Here is an 18,115-nt window from a genome sequence, read left to right on the forward strand (position 1 = left end):
TGACCCAAACATAGCTACAGTGATGGACTGCATAGTTAAATATGGGCTTTTTAAAAAAATCATGCAGCACCCCCTCCCACCTGCAAGCAGCCCCGTCTGGACTCACCCAGCACCAGCAGGGCCTGCTTGGCTGCATCCCGCACCTCCTCCTTGTCTGTGCGACACAGGTAGACCAGCTGATCGATGCTCTCCTTGGCCTGCGGCACATGAGGGACAGGGGAGGGCTGTTAGTACCTGGGCAGCTAGTTAAGTGCGGCTAACAGCTGGATTGGCTAAGTGTGGCTAGCTGAGTGTGGCTAGCTAAGTCTGGTTAGCTAAGTATGGATAGTTGAGTTTTGCTAGCTAAGTATGGCTACTACAGCAGGGTAGGGAAAGTAAGGCTAGCTAAATGTGGCTAGCTAAGCATGGCTAGCTAAGTGTGGATAACTGAACGTGGCTAGCTGAGCAGCTAAATGGGGCAGCTAGCGCAGGCATGACACTGATGTTCCGTTTCTGAGACGCGTGCTGTTTTTTTGTGTATAATCCACTTCACAGCCGGTACACCAGTACTTAAGACCCCCTGTACCAACAAGGGGGCGTACAAGCTATTAGCCATAAGAGGCAGTACCCACCTTGAGGCACGCAAGGGCCTTGCAGCCGGCAACTCTGGTTTCCAAGATCTCATCTTCCAGGAGCTCCAAACAGCTGACCAGGGCCTGAGTGGGGCGGCACAGTGTCATACACATGGACCCAAAGCCCGTTAGCCAGACCAGTGTGCGGTGTACCGTGCTGTTAGACGCCTTACCCGCTCACGCTGCAGCGGATGCTCGGCCAGTCCGCGGAGCAGCGAGCTTGCTGCGCTGCAGACCTTCCCCCGGGGGTCAGTGAGGAGCCGGCTGACGGCGTGCAGGACCTCCCGCTTCACACTGGAGTCTGTCAGCCTCTTCAGCACTTTCAGCAGGGTGTCCTGGTCCCCGGACTGCAGGCTGTGCACCAGCCACACTGTGGGAGGGGGTGAGGCAATGAGGAGGGGGGGAGAGCAACAAAAAGAAGGCACGGTGGCTGTTCCATGTCCTCCCACTCACCCTCTTCTGCCAGCTCAACAACGTGCACCTGTAAAGAACTTGCACCCTCGGTGTCCAGGTACTTCCAGAACTGGAAGATGGTTAGAACCTCCCGAGCCCCCCCAGCGCCACGCCGGGACAGCTTCCGCTCCAGGATCCGCTCTGCCAGTCTCAAGAACACTGGGGGGGGAACAGAGTGGCAGCAACCTGTTACCAAAATGCGAACGACGCCCAGCCTCAGGCCACTACACCTTTGTGGGAACTTCTGTTTTGTTACCTGTGTCGGAGATGGCCCTGCTGCGCTCGGGCAACTGGCCTGTGTAGTTGCAGGCCAGCGCCTTCAGGAAGTTCTCCACAGACGTGCTGTAGACCCTGGCACGTTCTATGCATCGCCTCCATAGAGACAGAGCACCTTCACAGTTCTGTATCTGTGGTACCACTGTTTGAGAACAGGGAGAGCGGTGGGACAGGTTTTAAAAAAAGATGGAAAGATAGAGGGACAAGAGAGGAGGACAGAGACATGGGGCCTGTAAGGCAATCGAAGTAATACTGCAATAGAGTAACACTGAAATAGAGTAACACTGAAATAGAGTGATACTGAAATAGAGTAACACTGAAATAGAATAATACTGAAATAGAGTGATACTGAAATAGAGTAACACTGAAATAGAGTAACACTGAAATAGAGTAACACTGAAATAGAATGTACTGAAACAATTACAAGGAAGTGACTTTGGCTCAGCTCTGCTTCAAGTGTACCTTGTTCCGGCTCGGCATACGGGCCATACGAATCCTCCACAACCCGACGGATCAGCTCCAGCACCCTGGTTTCCCTCAGCAGAAAGTCCAGGGCATACATCTCGCCACAGCGAAGCGGGCCAAAGGTACCCAGCCGCTGTGGGCGCAAACATCCGTCGGGAGACACAAGGGTTAGGGTCAGGGTTAGGGTTAGGGTTAGGGTTAGGGTTAGGGTCAGGGTTAGGGTTAGGGTCAGGGTTAGGGTTAGCTCCTCAACACTCAAGCCTGAGGGTGTATTTGTGTGTGTGTGTTAGATGCAAATCTCTGGCAGCCTCACCAGTAGCTGGACACTGCAATTCCTCAGGTGGACCAGCAGGGCCTGATCGAGAGCGTCAAAGCCAGAGCTGATGGGGCTGGCTGGGGACTCCCAGCAGCGTCGGTTACACTCTCCATCGTCCCCTGTGCTCTTCTCTGCATGTGTGTCACTGTACAAGAGGTTCATATTTCAAATCGCAAAAAACAGACACATATATACACTGACTTAAACCTAACAACATATATTTCATGTAAAGTGACATGTGCGAAATATGACACATTAACACCACTTATTCTGTAGCTGTTGAATTCTTGAATCTGATTGGACAGAAAGTTGTCGATTAATTTAATGTGTCATATAACTGTGACTATAAATGTGCACATAGTGTTGACTAGGCTATTCACAGTAGTAAATCATTGCCATATTATACTCTTGAACTCTAACTAATGTTTAAAAACATATAATGTTTTAACCCAACACACATAAAAAGATCAGGTGACAATCTGAATCCACTGGAGTCATACTCGTCTTTACCAATAGATGGTAGCAGAGCTCAGTGTGCAAACCTGCTCCTTTATTTTTACACACTGCATTTCTCAGCAAATCCAAACTGACAAGTGGCAGGACAGTGCTGAGGTGAGTGAAGGACATTTTTATGGCCAGACCTGCCATCGGTGTCATTTTTGGCCCTTTCTTCTTCCACGTTGTCCTCCTCATCGTCAAGGTCAGTGTTGTTGAGGAAGTCGAAGCTGCCAAGGGCGTTTTCGACCGTCAGGCTCACACTGGATGAACGGCTGCGGTTCTGGCTCTGGGAAGCACAAACATCCAAATTAACACACTTACACAAAAATTCACACTGACACACAAACACCGGAAACAGACACATATACCTATTGTCCATGTAAACACATACACACACACACACACACACACACACACACACACACACACACACACACACACACACACACACACACACACTCTGCGCTGCCACCCTTCTGTCTGTATTTTTCATTCTCTCAATTATCTTTAGGTCGGCCTGGTGGGTGGTTGAGGGGGAGGCAGTGGGAGGAGCAAAATGTCAGGGCATGGCCCAGCGAGGAAGAAATGGGGGGGGGAGGAAGTGCTGTGGCGTGGAAAACAGGAAATGACACGGGGGGAGAAGGAAATAGCAAGAGGAACAGAGGGGCAGGTTGTAAAGGTTTTCATGCTATCATACGTGTAGCGTGTAGTTGCTCTGTCCGAATTCCTCTGCCTACTGCATTGTTTCCTGTAGTGTTTTTAGTCTCATGCTATAACTAACCCCCCTGTTTCTTTCCGTAATCTAAAGTCTGCAAAACACTGTCATCCCTGATATTTAATAACCCCCATAATCCTATTCACCAGCACGGCCAGTTCTGGGAGTGCAGCCCCACGGTCAATGCCTTAAGCACCTGAGCCCGCACGATTGGAGCACTGCTGGTGGGGGAGGGTACTGTCAGCAAACTCACCAAGAGTATGTCCTCCAGGTGCCTGAGCTCCTCCTCCAGGCCCTGAAGCTCAGGAAACTGCCCCCTGTAGTCATCCAGGCTGGAGATGACGGCGCTCAGCGCCTCCTCCAGGCTTCTGTCTGCCCCTGGCTTCTGAGCCTCCTGCCCCGGGGGCTGGGCAGAGTGCCTCTTTACACCGTCTCCTGCTGTTTCTGCCCGTTCTACCTTCTGCTCGTGGGCTGGAGATCCGGTCCGTTCAGAGTCTTTGACAGGGGCTGCACTGTGGTGCGTTGGCTCGCCTGCTTTGGGTGACGCTGGTGAGGAATGCAGACCACCCAGATCTTTCTCCTCTTGCTCCTCCATTTCCTCTTCCTCAGGGGCAGCCGGCGTTCCCTCAGTGCCAAGTGGGAGGGCAGAGGAAGCCCCCGAGGTGGCAGGGGATGAGGGCTCGGCGGTGCCCGGCTGAGGAGCATCCCCATCTCGGCTAACCTCCCCGGTTTCCGCGGACACAGACTCCCCGGCGAAGACGTCACCGATGGACACAACGGAGGCCTCGGAGGAGGACTCGCCCGAGTCTGCAGGCGGCCTGTCCGTGATTGTGCCGTCGGCGCTGTGCTCGCTGATGTGGCTGAGCGAGCGCGAGAAGCAGGCGTGGCCGTTGGGCACGGCCCGCCCCCCGTCCGGCTGCCCGTCCGCCTCCTCGGCCCGCTCCGCGATGGCATCTGGCCGGCTCGGAGTGGAGGTGGCAGAGTCCCGCGGCGCAAACGTGATCTCGATGGCAGGTGCAGCAGCCTGCAGATCAGGCTGCACCAAAGTCATGTGGGAGTGGCGCGTTCCGACAGAGAGCTGAGGACTGGACGAGTCGTCGGACGACTCTGAGGAGTTGGACCAGGCGGTGCCATTTTCCATCTCCTCTTGCCTTCGCAGCATGTTCTGTGACGGGGTGGGGGGGGGAGGAGTCAAAATTAAAGGTAGAAGTGCATGTCGATAAACACATGAAAACCGGGAGTGGGTGTGGCTGCCTGTGACGGACAGGGAGGTTACTGACGAATCAGCTTTCTTCCCAACAGAAAGCTGCCCAACCAAAGGGGGACAAACTTGGCTCTCGGCCCAGAAAACACACAGACCCCCCTGCTCTGTTTAATGGGCTTCTCTTTAATATCATCTCTGTCTCGCCGGGTCATGCATTCCTCTCCTGATAATAGCACAGATACCAACCAAGCTGAGAAGCTGTTCAGATTATCAAACCCCACCCCCCACAAGGGGGCCTAAAATCAGTTACGTCTGGCGCCGATTTCCATCTCCTGTCCCCCTCTGGAGCAGCTGTAGACCAGGAGCGCTGACAGGACAGGGTACTAACTAAGCACTACTTCACTCCCAGACTACTGGGCTACCACTAGCAGCACTTACATCCGTCTGCATGCGCTCGAGTCTCACGGAGGTGAGAGCGCTGCACGAGCAGCGGTGAGACAGCCTCTCAGAGAGCGTCTCGCGGAACACCTCCAGAAGGGACCAGCGCTGCTTGGGTGGCCCGCTCCTCAGAGCGGTCTTCGTGTGGGGGGGGGGGGCGGATGGAGGTCGAGAGAATGACAATGAGAATGAAGAATGACGGCTAGTCTATCAGGCCAGGAGCGGCCTGCGGCTATGGCTACTCGCTACGCTAAGGCCACCTCTGGCTCATCGGCACAAACGCAATGGCACAGGGGAAGCTGGAACAGAGACGTCAGGCGGGACGTTAAAGAGGACAAGAGACATTGGCTGAGAATTATTCCAGAAACTCAATGGATGACTCCTTTTAAGGAGAGACGAATCAAAGCGGAGCTGCCAAATACCATCTTGCAAAAGTAACAGGTGAATATCAGCTAATGCAACTATTACTGTCCGCAGGCCTACACTGCCCAGACTCCGAAGGCCAGTGTTCCTATTCTTCGAAGTCCACATTTATGCCCCCCTCCCCAAGTCCCAGCACACATGCACCAGGTATTCAGTGTACTTGATTGGTTGGGAGCTTGGAGGGAGCAAAAATGTGGACTGTCTGGGGGGCCTCAAAGAACTGGGTTGAGAAACCCTGCCCTAGGATATCAATCGAATAAGCTTTGATACCGTGACCTTTGACCATTTAATGAAGTCTGACAGTTATCCACTGCTAAGAGAGACTGTAACGTAAGGGGTGTCAGCTGGGTGTGCGGCGTGGTGCGCAGTGCGGCGGACACTCACATAGAAGGCCTGCTCTCGCAGCGAGGGGGTGTCCGGGGGACTCTGGTTGTAGGTGGAGAAGCGCTTATTGACCGAGGGAGCTTTATTCACTGTGCTGACTGTGGAGCTCTGGTCGTCTTTGTCGAAGGGACTAATGGAGGACAGCAAGAGAGAGACCCAAGTTAAATCTAAGCACCTAAGCACACACCCATGTGCAATATTTGCAGCAATAACTCAGCTGAATTTCCCTGCCATTTGGCATTCAGACTATATCAGATTCTCCTTTTCTTCTGGTGCCATTCATCAAACCCTCCAGCAGAGTCGTTTCGCTTCCAGGCTCTGAAGTGCTCTACATGGAGAATTCAGACCCCAGGACATACACATACTTGGCTATATCAGACACAAAGACGCGTAACTATGACAGCAGGTTAATAAATACGGGAAAACAACCGGTGGTGACCGGCTGGTGCATGTGCTATAAAAGGTAGAACGTGAGAGAGCTCTTCAGCACACTGTGCATGGGGCCACGGTGGTCTGCCGCAGACCCTAACGTGTCCTTCTAACCTGACTTACAAGCGCTCCTTCATGGTGGTCAGGACAGACCGAATCAGCACTCTGATGGACAATAAAACGTTGAAGGACAGAGCCGATCAAAGATGGAGGAGAGACACCCCAGGCAAAAAAAGAAAGAAAGAAAACCGGCAGGAATTAATATTTCAAAGCAGGAATTCGAATGGCAAAACAGAAGAGGACAGACGGGACCCCCCCCTCAGAAGTGAGAAGAGTTGGTCACCCCCACCCCCCCCAACACGCTGTCTGACAAGGGGGCGCTGTACGACATGCGCCAGTGATACGCGCGTCTGCTCACTCGCGCCGAATTGTCATTACTGACATTACGGGGGACATTCATGGTGACAGACGGAGAGTCGGTCCCTTGAGTTTCACTGCACTTATGTCTCTAATAAGGCCACACAGAACCACATCTAGGCAGCAACAGGAAATGCACTCAGTAAACACCCATGTAAATATGTTACCATCTTTGTTAATGAATGACCACCCTGAGGCTTGATCTACTCTGAGCCAAAATAAACCCCCCCCCCAGTCATCCAAAACAGCGAGAGACCTCAGGTGCTGGTGGTGATGGTCCGTATAGCCGGTACCATAAACCCAAAACCAATGTTACTCACCCCCGCACCAGAACTACAAACACAACCAGTTCCGATGATCTAGGTCATTCAAGTACAGACTCAAGAAATGCCAACAGAACCGAAGAGAACCAGATAGCACACAGAACGTGCCGCTTAGTACTGGGGCGAAGGGACCGGTTCCTCAGGTTCTGCGAGGTAAGAGAAACTGGGGTCTGGGAACGATGACGCTGACAGGGATGACAGGGATGACAGGGATGACAGGGATGAACGCTTCACATCAAGGCTGACTCACTTCCACACAACTTCCAGACTGAGCTTGATGGTCCCGAGGTCGTTGATGTCGACGGCGACCATCTGGGGCAGAGCAGCAAACAGGTCCTTCGTCTCGCATGACACATTTCCCACCACGACGTGATTGGCCAGGCTCTTTAACTCCGTCACCTGGGCAACCATAGAAGGAGTTAGAAAGACAGCCAGCAAACTAAGCAGCCCCCTGTGTCTCGGAGTCCCCTGCAAGTCTTCCCAATCCTCTAGGAGATATGTGTTAGAATTGATATCCCCCCCTGTCATATTTCTATAACTCCATCCTGAGAAATCATGAAGTCGTCTCTCTCGGGGGATGGAGGAGCCACATAGAAGGTTTCTGGGTGGTGGAAGTGGAACATCTGCTCACCTTGATCGACAAGAACTCTGTTATAAGGGGCAAAAAGACCATGTCCTCGCTGTCCCACACTTGCTTGCCGTTCAGCTCGATCCGGCCCCGTAGTTTCCAACGCTGCCGTCCGTATCTCATGAAGATCTGTGAAAGTTCCAGAAGGTCGAGTGCATAGAGAGACAAAAAAGGTACCTTCACCTTTCTCAAGGGAAGAAACCTCAGGGTTCAGGGTTTCATTAGCTCTGCTGTTGTGTGATGATCTCTCCCCTCCCAGAGGCATTTCCCCCAAAAACCTGACCTCTGATCTTCTAAGCTCCTGGAAGATCAGATACCTAAAATGGCCCGGGCAGGCTAATGACGTCACAGACTGATCCAGTGCCCTTCACCGTCAATCGCTGGCAGCTGAGCAGCAAGAAGTCCTGTTTCTACCATCCTCCCCCCTCACCCAAACCTAGAAGGCCAACTCGAGTGCGGAAGAGAGCCGGCAGGTGAGGGCGAGCACTGACCTCGTACTGGTCTCCGGCACACAGGCGCGCAAAGCCAGCCAGACCTGAGTCACACAGGGGACAAAGGGAGCGTTAAACTTGGAGATGGTCCCCCATAGGGGGTGAGAGGGCTGCAGGAAGACAGAGCTCAGTGTGATGGGGTGGTGGGACGAGATCACTACTAAGTGCTAGTGCTTCTTTCAATTTGTCAATGTCAAATCAACTGGGCTTTACTGTCATACCATCCACAGACAGGCACACACTGCCACAGAATGGCGCCCTTCCCAGGAACGTGATTAGACATACAACAGCACTGACAGAGGGAGGGTTTTCACAGTATCGACGCGCCTCTACTTACGGGCTTTCAACTTACGAACTTTCAGACATATGAACAAAGAGGACCGCAAGTCCAAATTGTGTTGGTTGGGCTCCCGTTTCCTGTCTGCAACATAATTTTTTTTTCTGCGCGCCAATTCCGCCTAGTACGACTTCTGGCCGCTACTCCCGCCGCCCAGCAGCGTAGCATGTGAACTCCCAGCATCCTAGTTATCTGTACTTGTGTATACCCTTAAAATGATGTTGAATAATGACTCACAAACGTTTGGAATGTAACTCGTTCGTAAGTAGAGGGGCGTCTGTACTGCAAATCAATTATAACTAAAATCAGGATTTTATCTTACGTTATGGGCATTATACTTAAAGCACAAGCACAAAGGACAGCACAAAAGCAGGGGGGCTGAGCACAAAGTTTTATATGCATTAATATATAAAGTGCAGTGTTTGTGTGTAAGCAAGAGGCAAGGCAGGAGCAGCATAACGGGATGGGATAAACATAGTGATTATCTAACGATTAATAGATGAATAATAATAATAATATTTTACACACCCTTCATCTTGAGGTGGAACTCCCCCAGCTGGCTTTCCAGCTCACTCTCCATCAGGCACATGTTCTGCAGGGCAGAGGGACAGAAAGACCGTAAGAGGGGCAGCTGACCAGCCACCAATGCCTCCAGTCCGCCAGAGGGGGGCGTCCTCACCTCTGTATATTCTTTATAGCCTTTGCTGGCCTCTGACAGGCTCTCACGGGCCTCCCGGCTCCCCGAGGAAGCGGTGTAGGCCTTCACCATCTTGCTGGCTCCGTCGCGCAGCCTGCGCCGCATGCAGTAGGCCTCGTACAGCTCGTCGATCTGTGTGGGGCAACAGCCGGGTTCTCAGCGAATCCAGACTCCATACATCCACTCAACTATGCAAGCAATCAGCTTTACATCACTACTGTCACTCAGGATTGCGGTGATGTTGAAAGAGAATTTTACATGAACTAGAAAAGATCATGTTTGCGTTTCTTGCCATAGAAATATATGTTGAAGTACACCAGCAACACACACACACGCACACACATACAGGTTTGTAATCATATCTTTGTGGGGACTCTCCGTTCATTTCTATGTGCAGAACCCTAATCCCAACATGACAACCTTAACCCCTACGCAGCCCTAACCTTAACCATAAATAACCAAACTAAATACAAGACTTTTTACTTTTTTGATTGCATTCACAGATCTTTGCGGGGACCTGAGAAATTGTCCTCACATTGTCAAAATAGGAGGTTTTTATTATAAATATAAACATGATCAACTCAAATACGCCTCTCCCTTAACCTCTGACCCCTCTACTGATTCAGGTTCCCTGGATACCACCCTTCATTTCTGAGTGGGGAATTTCGGGATCTCTTCCCAGATTTCTAAACGCATCGGCCTTTCAGAAGAATCACGCTCCACATATGATAAAGTGCACAAATAAGTGAACAGAACTGAGGAACCAGGGGCGATTCTAGGACCTTGTCTCGGACGGGAGACGTCTGGCAAACCCTAACCCTGATCTCTTCTTCCAAGCTGAGGCCTCTTTTATCAAAATTAATATTAATATTCATTGCATGGTCTAATTTTGTTCCCTTAGCCTTGAGACAAACGGCAGACCTGGAACACTGCGGGGGACTGGGGGTTCACTGGGAGGGTCTTCATGACCCTGAGCCAGTGGCTCATGCTAACTCCAGCTGCACGCCTCCCTTAAAGGCTCCAGTTACCAGAAGAGCCTTCAGACCAGTGACCTTCACTCCAAATGTCCTTCAAATAAGGGGTCACAACAAATCCGGCGTGACCAGCCGGATGGGGTGGGGGGGGGCTCAGGCACCCCTCACACCGCGCCACCTTAGGGGATTACCCACACCCCCCCAGTGGGAGGACACCACCTGCCAATGGCAGCAGAGTCCGGAGGCTTCCGCTCTGCACTCGCGGTCCCGCTTTGGCACGCCCCCCCCCTGGTTACTGTAACCAACAGGGCAGGCTAAGCAGACCGAGGACTGGAGGCGCCATCGTGGGGTGGGGCTGAGGAAAAATAAACAGGACACGCCTCCTCGGAGCTACATCACAGGAGAAGGAGAGATCCTCCATTTCTCCAGACCGAACTGTCTCATCTGGAGGTGATTAAGAGCTGGTGGGGGCTCATTACTACGGGAGACGCAGCAGAGGTCAGGGTCTGCTGCAGGTGCTAATTACTACGCTACTACTGACACAGAAAAATTGCAGTTGGGGCTTAAGGGCCTCGCTCAGGGGCCAAATAAGGAAATCACTCAGCCAGGCGTAGGGATTTGGAGCAGTGACCTTCTGACCTGCTGGGCCACACTCCACCCCAACAGAGCATCTATTGTTTAGTGTGTATTCTGGGAGGATGAAGGGCCAAAGTTTGCGTTTCAAAACATAAGAGATACTGTGTACACAAAAGCCCCCAGTTCTGAAAGGTCATCCCCTTTGTCCCCAGAGTTGAGATGCTGAGGTTGTGACACTGTGCTGTAGTAAAAGGCGAAATCACGCTTCAGGGAGGTTCTGTGTGCTTTTACGACGTTAACCCGCCCGAATCGAGTGTGGGGAAACCAAACAAGCAGCCCTACAGCTAAATAACCGAAGGCTTGGGGAGAGAACGCGTCCCAACCAACTCCCTCCGGAACATTCCCACACTGCAGCTTGTCTTTGTATTTAAAGGGGTCGCGGAATTATTTTCATGTTCATTCTCACCCAAAATATGCATTTTAGTCTTTTTCCTCTTAACAACGACTGAATCATTATAAATCTACAGTCAACATGCATACTGAACATTTTTAAAAGGCTGTTTTTCTGACTGTGAGCTTGAGCATAAACACACACCCACATTGTGTGGATAAACAGAAGGGTTCGTCTGCTGGAGACTAGACCCCAGCAAACCGGCCTGTTCTGAGACACCACTGTGTTGTCATGACAACACGGCCTACAAGCTCCTAGGAGCCAGGGTCTGGTGTGTGTTCTGCTCTCTGTCCTAGTGGTACCAGCACCCGAACCAGAACCTTGAAAGCAGCCTCGGAAACGCTTTTGGCGCTCGGCACGCATTTAACCATGCAGGACGTGCCGCTCAGCCGCCAGGCCGCAGAAACGCTCACCTTGCTCAGATGGAACTCCAGCCTGCGCATGAACCTCTCGGTCACCTTCACTTGCTGTTGGAGAATAACACAAGGCCGGCTTTTAATCCTACTCTCCTTCTGTTCGGCATTTCTGGTCATCTATATTTATACCTTCGACGCAAAAAAAAATCTAAACGAGAATGTCCTTAATGTGACAGTGGGAGCCATCTGCTATTAGCATGAATCTCGCTGGGATTAAAAGTCGACCCGCAGAACGGAAGAGGTACATGTGGATCAGAGTTGGAGCAGATCTCACCTTGTCCAGCTCGTACAGGAACCCCTGCAAAAGGGATGAGATTATATGAGCTTCGATCCACATAAAAATGTGCGTAAGCATGACAGCCGCCTAGGGTAGCTGACCAGCACTGACCAGCCTCGAGTTCCTCTTGGACTCCCTCATCTGCCGGTTGAGACCGTCCAGCTCCAGCTGATGAACCTGGAGGTAGGACCTGCAGAGAAGCAAGCAGCAGCCAGGTCAGTGTGCACGGGGGGAGGGGCGCTGAGGTCAGAACGGACAGCCTGGCCCAGCACCATGGAGCTGAACGTAAACACATCACTTGGGCCACCATAAAAATGATATTCATAGCTTAGGGCGGGCCGCTTCATTTGTTCTTTCTGTGCTGTTATATTTAGATGTATTTTCATGAAAAATGGAAACTCCCTCCCTACCCCCCCAAGACCTGGGACACTCACTGCAAAACTCCACCCGACCTTAACTGCAAGTCTCTCTTCAGCACCAGGACCATCCACCCCCACAACACTCACCACACGCTCCCCCCCCCCCCCCGACACTCACTGCAGGCCTCTATACACGTTCCCCCCCCCGACACTCACTGCAGGCCTCTCTTCAGAGCCTCGTAGACCTCATCTAGCCGCTCAGGCTGTGGGACTTTGGGGGGCGGAGACTTGGTGGATAATGTGAACATCCTGCTTCCTCGTGACGGCGTCTTCCTCACGCACCCCGGGGTGCTGAAGACAGAGAGATTTCTGAGGTGGGGGGAGGGGGGTAAACCCAAAAGAAAGTCAGTTTGGCTAAGTGACAGAGACCCCTCATTCCATCATCACCCAGGTGAAAGTCACCCCTCATTGCCTCATCACCAAGGTGACAGTGACCCCTCATTCCATCATCACCCAGGTGAAAGTCACCCCTCATTGCCTCATTACCAAGGTACAGTGACCCCTCATTGCCTCATCACCAAGGTGACAGTGACCCCTCATTCCATCATCACCCAGGTGAAAGTCACCCCTCATTGCCTCATTACCAAGGTACAGTGACCCCTCATTGCCTCATTACCAAGGTACAGTGACCCCTCATTGCCTCATTACCAAGGTGACAGTGACCCCTCATTGCCCCATTACCAAGGTACAGTGACCCCTCATTGCCTCATCACCAAGGTACAGTGACCCCTCATTGCCTCATCACCAAGGTACAGTGACCCCTCATTGCCTCATTACCAAGGTGACAGTGACCCCTCATTGCCCCATTACCAAGGTACAGTGACCCCTCATTGGCTCATCACCAAGATACAGTGACCCCTCATTGCCTCATCACCAAGGTACAGTGACCCCTCATTGCTTCATTACCAAGGTGACATTAACCCCTCAACCCCAGGTGACAGTGACCCACCCCCTTCCTCATCAGAACTGCTGGCTTAGTGGACCATCATGCCAGACCAGAATTGAAACACTGAACATCTCAAAGTGACAGCAAAGACCCTGGAAGTTTCCGCAAAACTACAAACAAGTGTGTCATGAAAAAACACAGATTTTAATCCTAGAAGAGCGCTATTTTAAGTGCATAACATACTTGCACATTTAAAACTCAACTTCAGAGCAAGAACACTCTAAATCTAATTAGGAGAAGGTATGTTTTTGTGTCATCCAGTTAAAATGTTCTGTAGTCCAGTGGTCACCACTGACTCCAGGCAGAAAGTCTTATTTAGGTTCCTTTCAAAAACATACCAGCACTACGACAAAACTTTAAGCATGTTAAATATATTCAGGTTTGTTCCGACTCCTTATTCTACATGGCAGAAGCCTTTTGATCCAATGAGGAGTTGGAGCAGCATCCTCAGACTCGTCTTTTACTGCGTTTACTTTGAGCGTTTTCTTGCGTTTTTGACTTACCAACACCCTCCCTCAGATCTCACAATCGCTTCCTACAACATTTCATGCTGAAGTGACAGATCCCACAATCCCCTCTCATGTCACATTTGTTCATCGTGTCTCTGCAAAGTGTAGTACTGAATTTGAACTGGATTTGGGAGCGTCCTTCTGTGAGAGAAGGCATCCCGTACCAGACCCCTGCAGCACTGACCCTAAACAACGGCCCCAGTGCAGTCACCTGCACCCGCATTAGACCTGCATCAGCCTGATGCATTAAATGCAACTTCAGCACCTCATCTGATGCGGCTTTAAGAAAGATGCCTTTCAGTTTACATTTATTTGGCAGATGCTTGTATGCAAAATGCACATTTTTAAGAAAACAGGGTGAGACAGTCCCCGGAGCATTTGGGGGTTAAGGGCCACACTCAGGGGCCCGACTGTGAAGTCACCCTGCTGACTCTGGACTTGGAGCCGGCGACCTTCTGACCGTCCTTAACCCACTGAGCCACATGGCGCCCCAAAATAGGTCTGAAATATGACATGGGGAGAAACTCCACAAGCACAGAGATGGGGTGGGTCCACAGCGACGCTCACGGAGCCGCCGTGCTCTGCCACACCAGCTGTATGGGGACGTGACAGGCATACCGAGCTGGTGCATTGGGGGGGGGGGGTTTGATGGGTCTAGGCTATTACTCAGGGCTTGTGCGTGACTCAGAGCTTGAACTCCTGTCCTGCTGATTCATTTCGGTTTGCCTTAATTTTCTGCCAATCAGATTACATGATTATCACACTGATGGTCATAAGCTTCACGCAGGCGGTGAGGTTTTAACACTAAATTAGTGGGCAAAGGGACAGAGCCAGTGTGGTGTGACTGTTTCCCAGGCAACACCGTGGATACAAGCCATGTGTTTCAAAGGGAGGAAGCTGGCCTGAACAATCAAGCCAGCAATAGTCCCTTAAAGTGCAATCCTCCCCCAGGATCAAAGGAGGAGCCCCAGGGGGACTTGAGCGGAGAGGAAGTGAGGGGGCAGACTGCACTTCCTCCCAGGTGTGGCTCTGGACATCAGGGTGCCTCCATGTCGCATGAGGAGACACTCGGTCTGATCCACGCGTGTGATGTCGTAGCTCCGACAGGAACGTGACATTCAGATAACAAGGCAAACCGTCCGTTTATCTCAGTTCACACAATAGCAGCATGTGACTGTGATTACACAAGCACACAGTATTACAGTCGCCCGTTCATTTTAATAAACTGCATAGAAAGTGCATCGGCAGGCCGCAAAACCTGCCGCGTTTCTTGGGAAGAGCCGCATTTTAGATATCAGTGGGTGGAGTTCTTTGATCTTTCGGACACGCCCACATGGGGGGGGAGGGCGGGACCAGTCAACGTACCTGTAGGGCTTGTCTTGGGTGTTGACTCCAGCGAAGGATTGGCTCCTAGTGATGGACCTGTTGAGCAGACGCCGGGATGGACGCATGGTGAGGGACATGGTGGACACAGCTCTGGAGGGGCTTCCTACACGCAGCAGGCAGGGACGAGAGGAGGCTCGGGTCATCAGAGGTCACCATGCTCAGGAGAGGCCATTAGAGGTCGAGAGTTATGCAACTTGGTGAACATCTAAAATGTAGTGCAGCTCCGGAGGACCCCATCCCAGCATGAAGCTGGGGTTATTATAAACTCTCAGGAATGTCCTCCAGAGAAATCTCATTATTCCTTTCTTAGTTCAACACGCCCAAGCCCGTCTCAAGGGGCAGCAGGATCCTATTTGACTTACATTTACTCCACAGACCCTTTTATCCACAGCTACATACAATTGCGACGGCAGTGTCAGGCAGTCCCAAGAGCAATGGCGGCCAAGGGCCTCAATCAGGCGCCCAATGGCAATATCACTTTGTCTATGACGGGATTTGAACCACTAACCTACCGATCAGAGGTACAGCATCCGATCCTGCTGAGCACAGTATCCCACAGTATTTTGCACATAGAAACACCAAAGCAACACATCCACAGATATGGTTTGGACAGTACTGTGTGTTAGACTGATTTAATGAGTCACAAATAAGACATAAGTACTAATAAGCGGCATAAAACCACAGCTTTAACTTCTGTTGATAAAGGGTGCAGCCATCTTCAGTTCTGATGTCAGGGTTCTGTAGATTCTTCTGACTTCAGGGATGGTTCCAGTTGAAATTTCCAACTAGGAACTTGGAATATCTGAGTTACAACTTCAAATGGAACGCAGTGTATCTATTGATTCCTTTACATTTTAGTCACTTAAGGGTTTAAGGGCATTGCTTAAGGGCCTTGAACATCCCTCTGCTAATCCTGGGCTTTGAACCAGCGACCCTTCAATCACAGGACAGCATCCAAACCCTCTGAGCCACCCGTGCACCATTACCCAGAAGAACTTTGCATGTCCATCTGCCCTTTCCATATCCAGACCTGCACGACGTAACTTCTGTGAGTCTCATAAAAACTTGCGATGCTCAGACACTGCAGCAGAGCCCTGACGTCTACAGATCAGGCTTCAGAGTAGCTCTGTCATCCGGGGTCCTCCCAGGTCTCCTGACAGCAGCGAAGCAGGCTTTCCTTAACTCCCAGGGAGCTTCATGTCACTCCAGAACAATACCGAGGGCAAGAGCTCCCACGGGCTCCCTGGCGCAGTGGCCCCACCTGGAGAAGCTTTCCTCCACATCCGCACGGCTGTGGCAACAGCAGCTATTTTAAGCACAGTGGCATTAACTGGAATAAGCACAGAGAAAACAGGTTTGGCAAATACATGTGTCTCCATAGGACTGGCTGGTCTGTAAACACCAGGACTGTAAGAATCAACAGCAGTACCTGCAGAGCTACACACGCTAGCTGACTAAAACATTTACAGGCCACAGCAGTAAGTAAATATCCCGTTACGTTCTCCGCTCGGTTAGAGGTTAGGGGCTTCACCAGCTAACCACGGGACGTTTAAGATCCTCAAATTCTGATTGCAAATGCTAAACTGCAGCGGGGTCACTGGCCCCGAAACCCACTGAAGGGGAAACAGTGAGATCCTGAAGGAAGTCTGACATTTGTTTCTACTCCATAGGATATTTTAAAGAGGAAGATGGACAAGGAGCATGAAAAGGTGGGACAGGGAGGAGGGAAATGGCTACTCAGTGGTGGGTGCAGATCCCAAACGGTGAGAAGCATCTCCCAGCTGCTCACATTTCGCCTTCCTGCAATTTTACATCTGCATTCTCTGACCGGCCAGAAACATCTGCTTCATGAGGCACGAGTCAGCTGCACACACAACACACTACCTGCTTGTGCATTTACAGTGATCATTTTTTATCAGCGTACAGCTCCCCAGCCCACCATTCCCCTGACAGAAGTGTCCATGTCTGCATTTTAAACGTGCGACAGCCACATTCGTTTGCTGCAGCAGGCGAAACTAACACAGTAACCACGGCTACATAAACCCCGCCTCACAACAGAGGCTAAACAGAGGTGGAGAGTTCAGGTCCAGAAAGTACAAATCCAAACCAAGATTTTGTTTCAACCAACCATTTGAATATAAAGAGTCACAGTCATGGAATACTCAACTAACTGGAGCACGTCACACCGGGCCGCCACAACGGGCTCTGCACGCCCCTCCTCTGAGGCTTCACACACCATAGGCTGACTCTCGGTGTTCCTCCCTGTCCAGTACCCCAATCCCAGAATCCTTCCGCAAGTCCTTCCTCTGTCCTCCACATGCACATAATTCCCAAGAAGGTCCATCGGCCACACGGAGTGAGCCGGTCCACTGGATCCCAGACGGCCGGCCCTTTGCTGCCCCAAACGCAGCGGATTGTACAGCGTGGCGATACAACAGATGGGCGGAGTTAAAATGAGCACGAGAGAGAGAGCAGAGGTATCACCTGATGCAGAAAATTGCGGCCTTCCGCAGAGTTCCATGGGGACGAGCACAGCCAGATCTGGCTGGGAGCTCAGGCACATCGTTCTGCCGCTTAACTTTATTCCAGGATGCTTCTAGTACTTTCTGCATGGAATAATGACACGGTGCTGAGACAGGGGCCACCCACTCTCCGCCGGCACTCCCTGGCTCCTCGTTATCCTGCCCTCGTGGTATTTATTCCTCTTTCTTGGTCTGCGTCTGCAAGATTTGACCCGGGGTGGGGGATCGGGGGCTGGGGGGTGGTGTGCAGGTCGCTGGCTGAGGGGGGAGGTGTTGTTTCTCGTCAGCCAGCCGGGCTCTTCATATCAGAGATCAGCAGGGTCCGGGGGGCGCCGGCTAAAAGGGGAGTGGCTCCACTGGCTCTGTAAACAATGCCCCTAGTATGGGGGGATTATGGGTGAGGATGAAAAGGAAGGCTGATAGCCCCACAAGAAGAGCGCGTGAGGCCCCCTGGCAGCTACTCTGCCTGCTGAGTTTGGCATTGTGTGTGGGACACATAGCAGGGAGGCTAAGCATCCCTAACGGCTAAGTTAG

At 51.6% G+C, this 18,115-nt stretch overlaps 1 protein-coding gene across 5 annotated transcripts in view; it reads right to left on the minus strand.

Moving 5' to 3' along the window:
- Positions 1-18,115, minus strand: part of ripor1 (RHO family interacting cell polarization regulator 1) — a 56,189-nt gene that overhangs the window by 1,687 nt on the left and 36,387 nt on the right. For 3 of the 5 annotated variants that reach the window (XM_048972357.1, XM_048972356.1, XM_048972355.1), the window contains exons 2-21: positions 15,039-15,162; positions 12,375-12,527; positions 11,911-11,989; positions 11,797-11,820; positions 11,520-11,573; positions 9,088-9,237; positions 8,937-9,000; positions 8,072-8,115; positions 7,584-7,709; positions 7,203-7,351; positions 5,784-5,913; positions 3,588-4,499; positions 2,763-2,905; positions 2,119-2,266; positions 1,803-1,938; positions 1,321-1,482; positions 1,065-1,223; positions 785-981; positions 612-695; positions 107-197 (exon numbers count right to left, since the gene is read on the minus strand). In XM_048972357.1, the coding sequence (XP_048828314.1) occupies positions 107-197; positions 612-695; positions 785-981; positions 1,065-1,223; positions 1,321-1,482; positions 1,803-1,938; positions 2,119-2,266; positions 2,763-2,905; positions 3,588-4,499; positions 5,784-5,913; positions 7,203-7,351; positions 7,584-7,709; positions 8,072-8,115; positions 8,937-9,000; positions 9,088-9,237; positions 11,520-11,573; positions 11,797-11,820; positions 11,911-11,989; positions 12,375-12,527; positions 15,039-15,136 (3,103 nt within the window). In that variant the 5' untranslated portion in view covers positions 15,137-15,162. Of the gene's footprint in view, positions 1-106; positions 198-611; positions 696-784; positions 982-1,064; positions 1,224-1,320; positions 1,483-1,802; positions 1,939-2,118; positions 2,267-2,762; positions 2,906-3,587; positions 4,500-5,783; positions 5,914-7,202; positions 7,352-7,583; positions 7,710-8,071; positions 8,116-8,936; positions 9,001-9,087; positions 9,238-11,519; positions 11,574-11,796; positions 11,821-11,910; positions 11,990-12,374; positions 12,528-15,038; positions 15,163-17,543; positions 17,769-18,115 lie in introns of those variants that run through there. The other 2 variants (XM_048972354.1, XM_048972353.1) reach the window with 2 other exon arrangements.

The sequence above is a fragment of the Brienomyrus brachyistius genome, chromosome 13 (assembly GCF_023856365.1).
Source record: "Brienomyrus brachyistius isolate T26 chromosome 13, BBRACH_0.4, whole genome shotgun sequence".
Lineage (NCBI taxonomy): Eukaryota > Metazoa > Chordata > Actinopteri > Osteoglossiformes > Mormyridae > Brienomyrus > Brienomyrus brachyistius.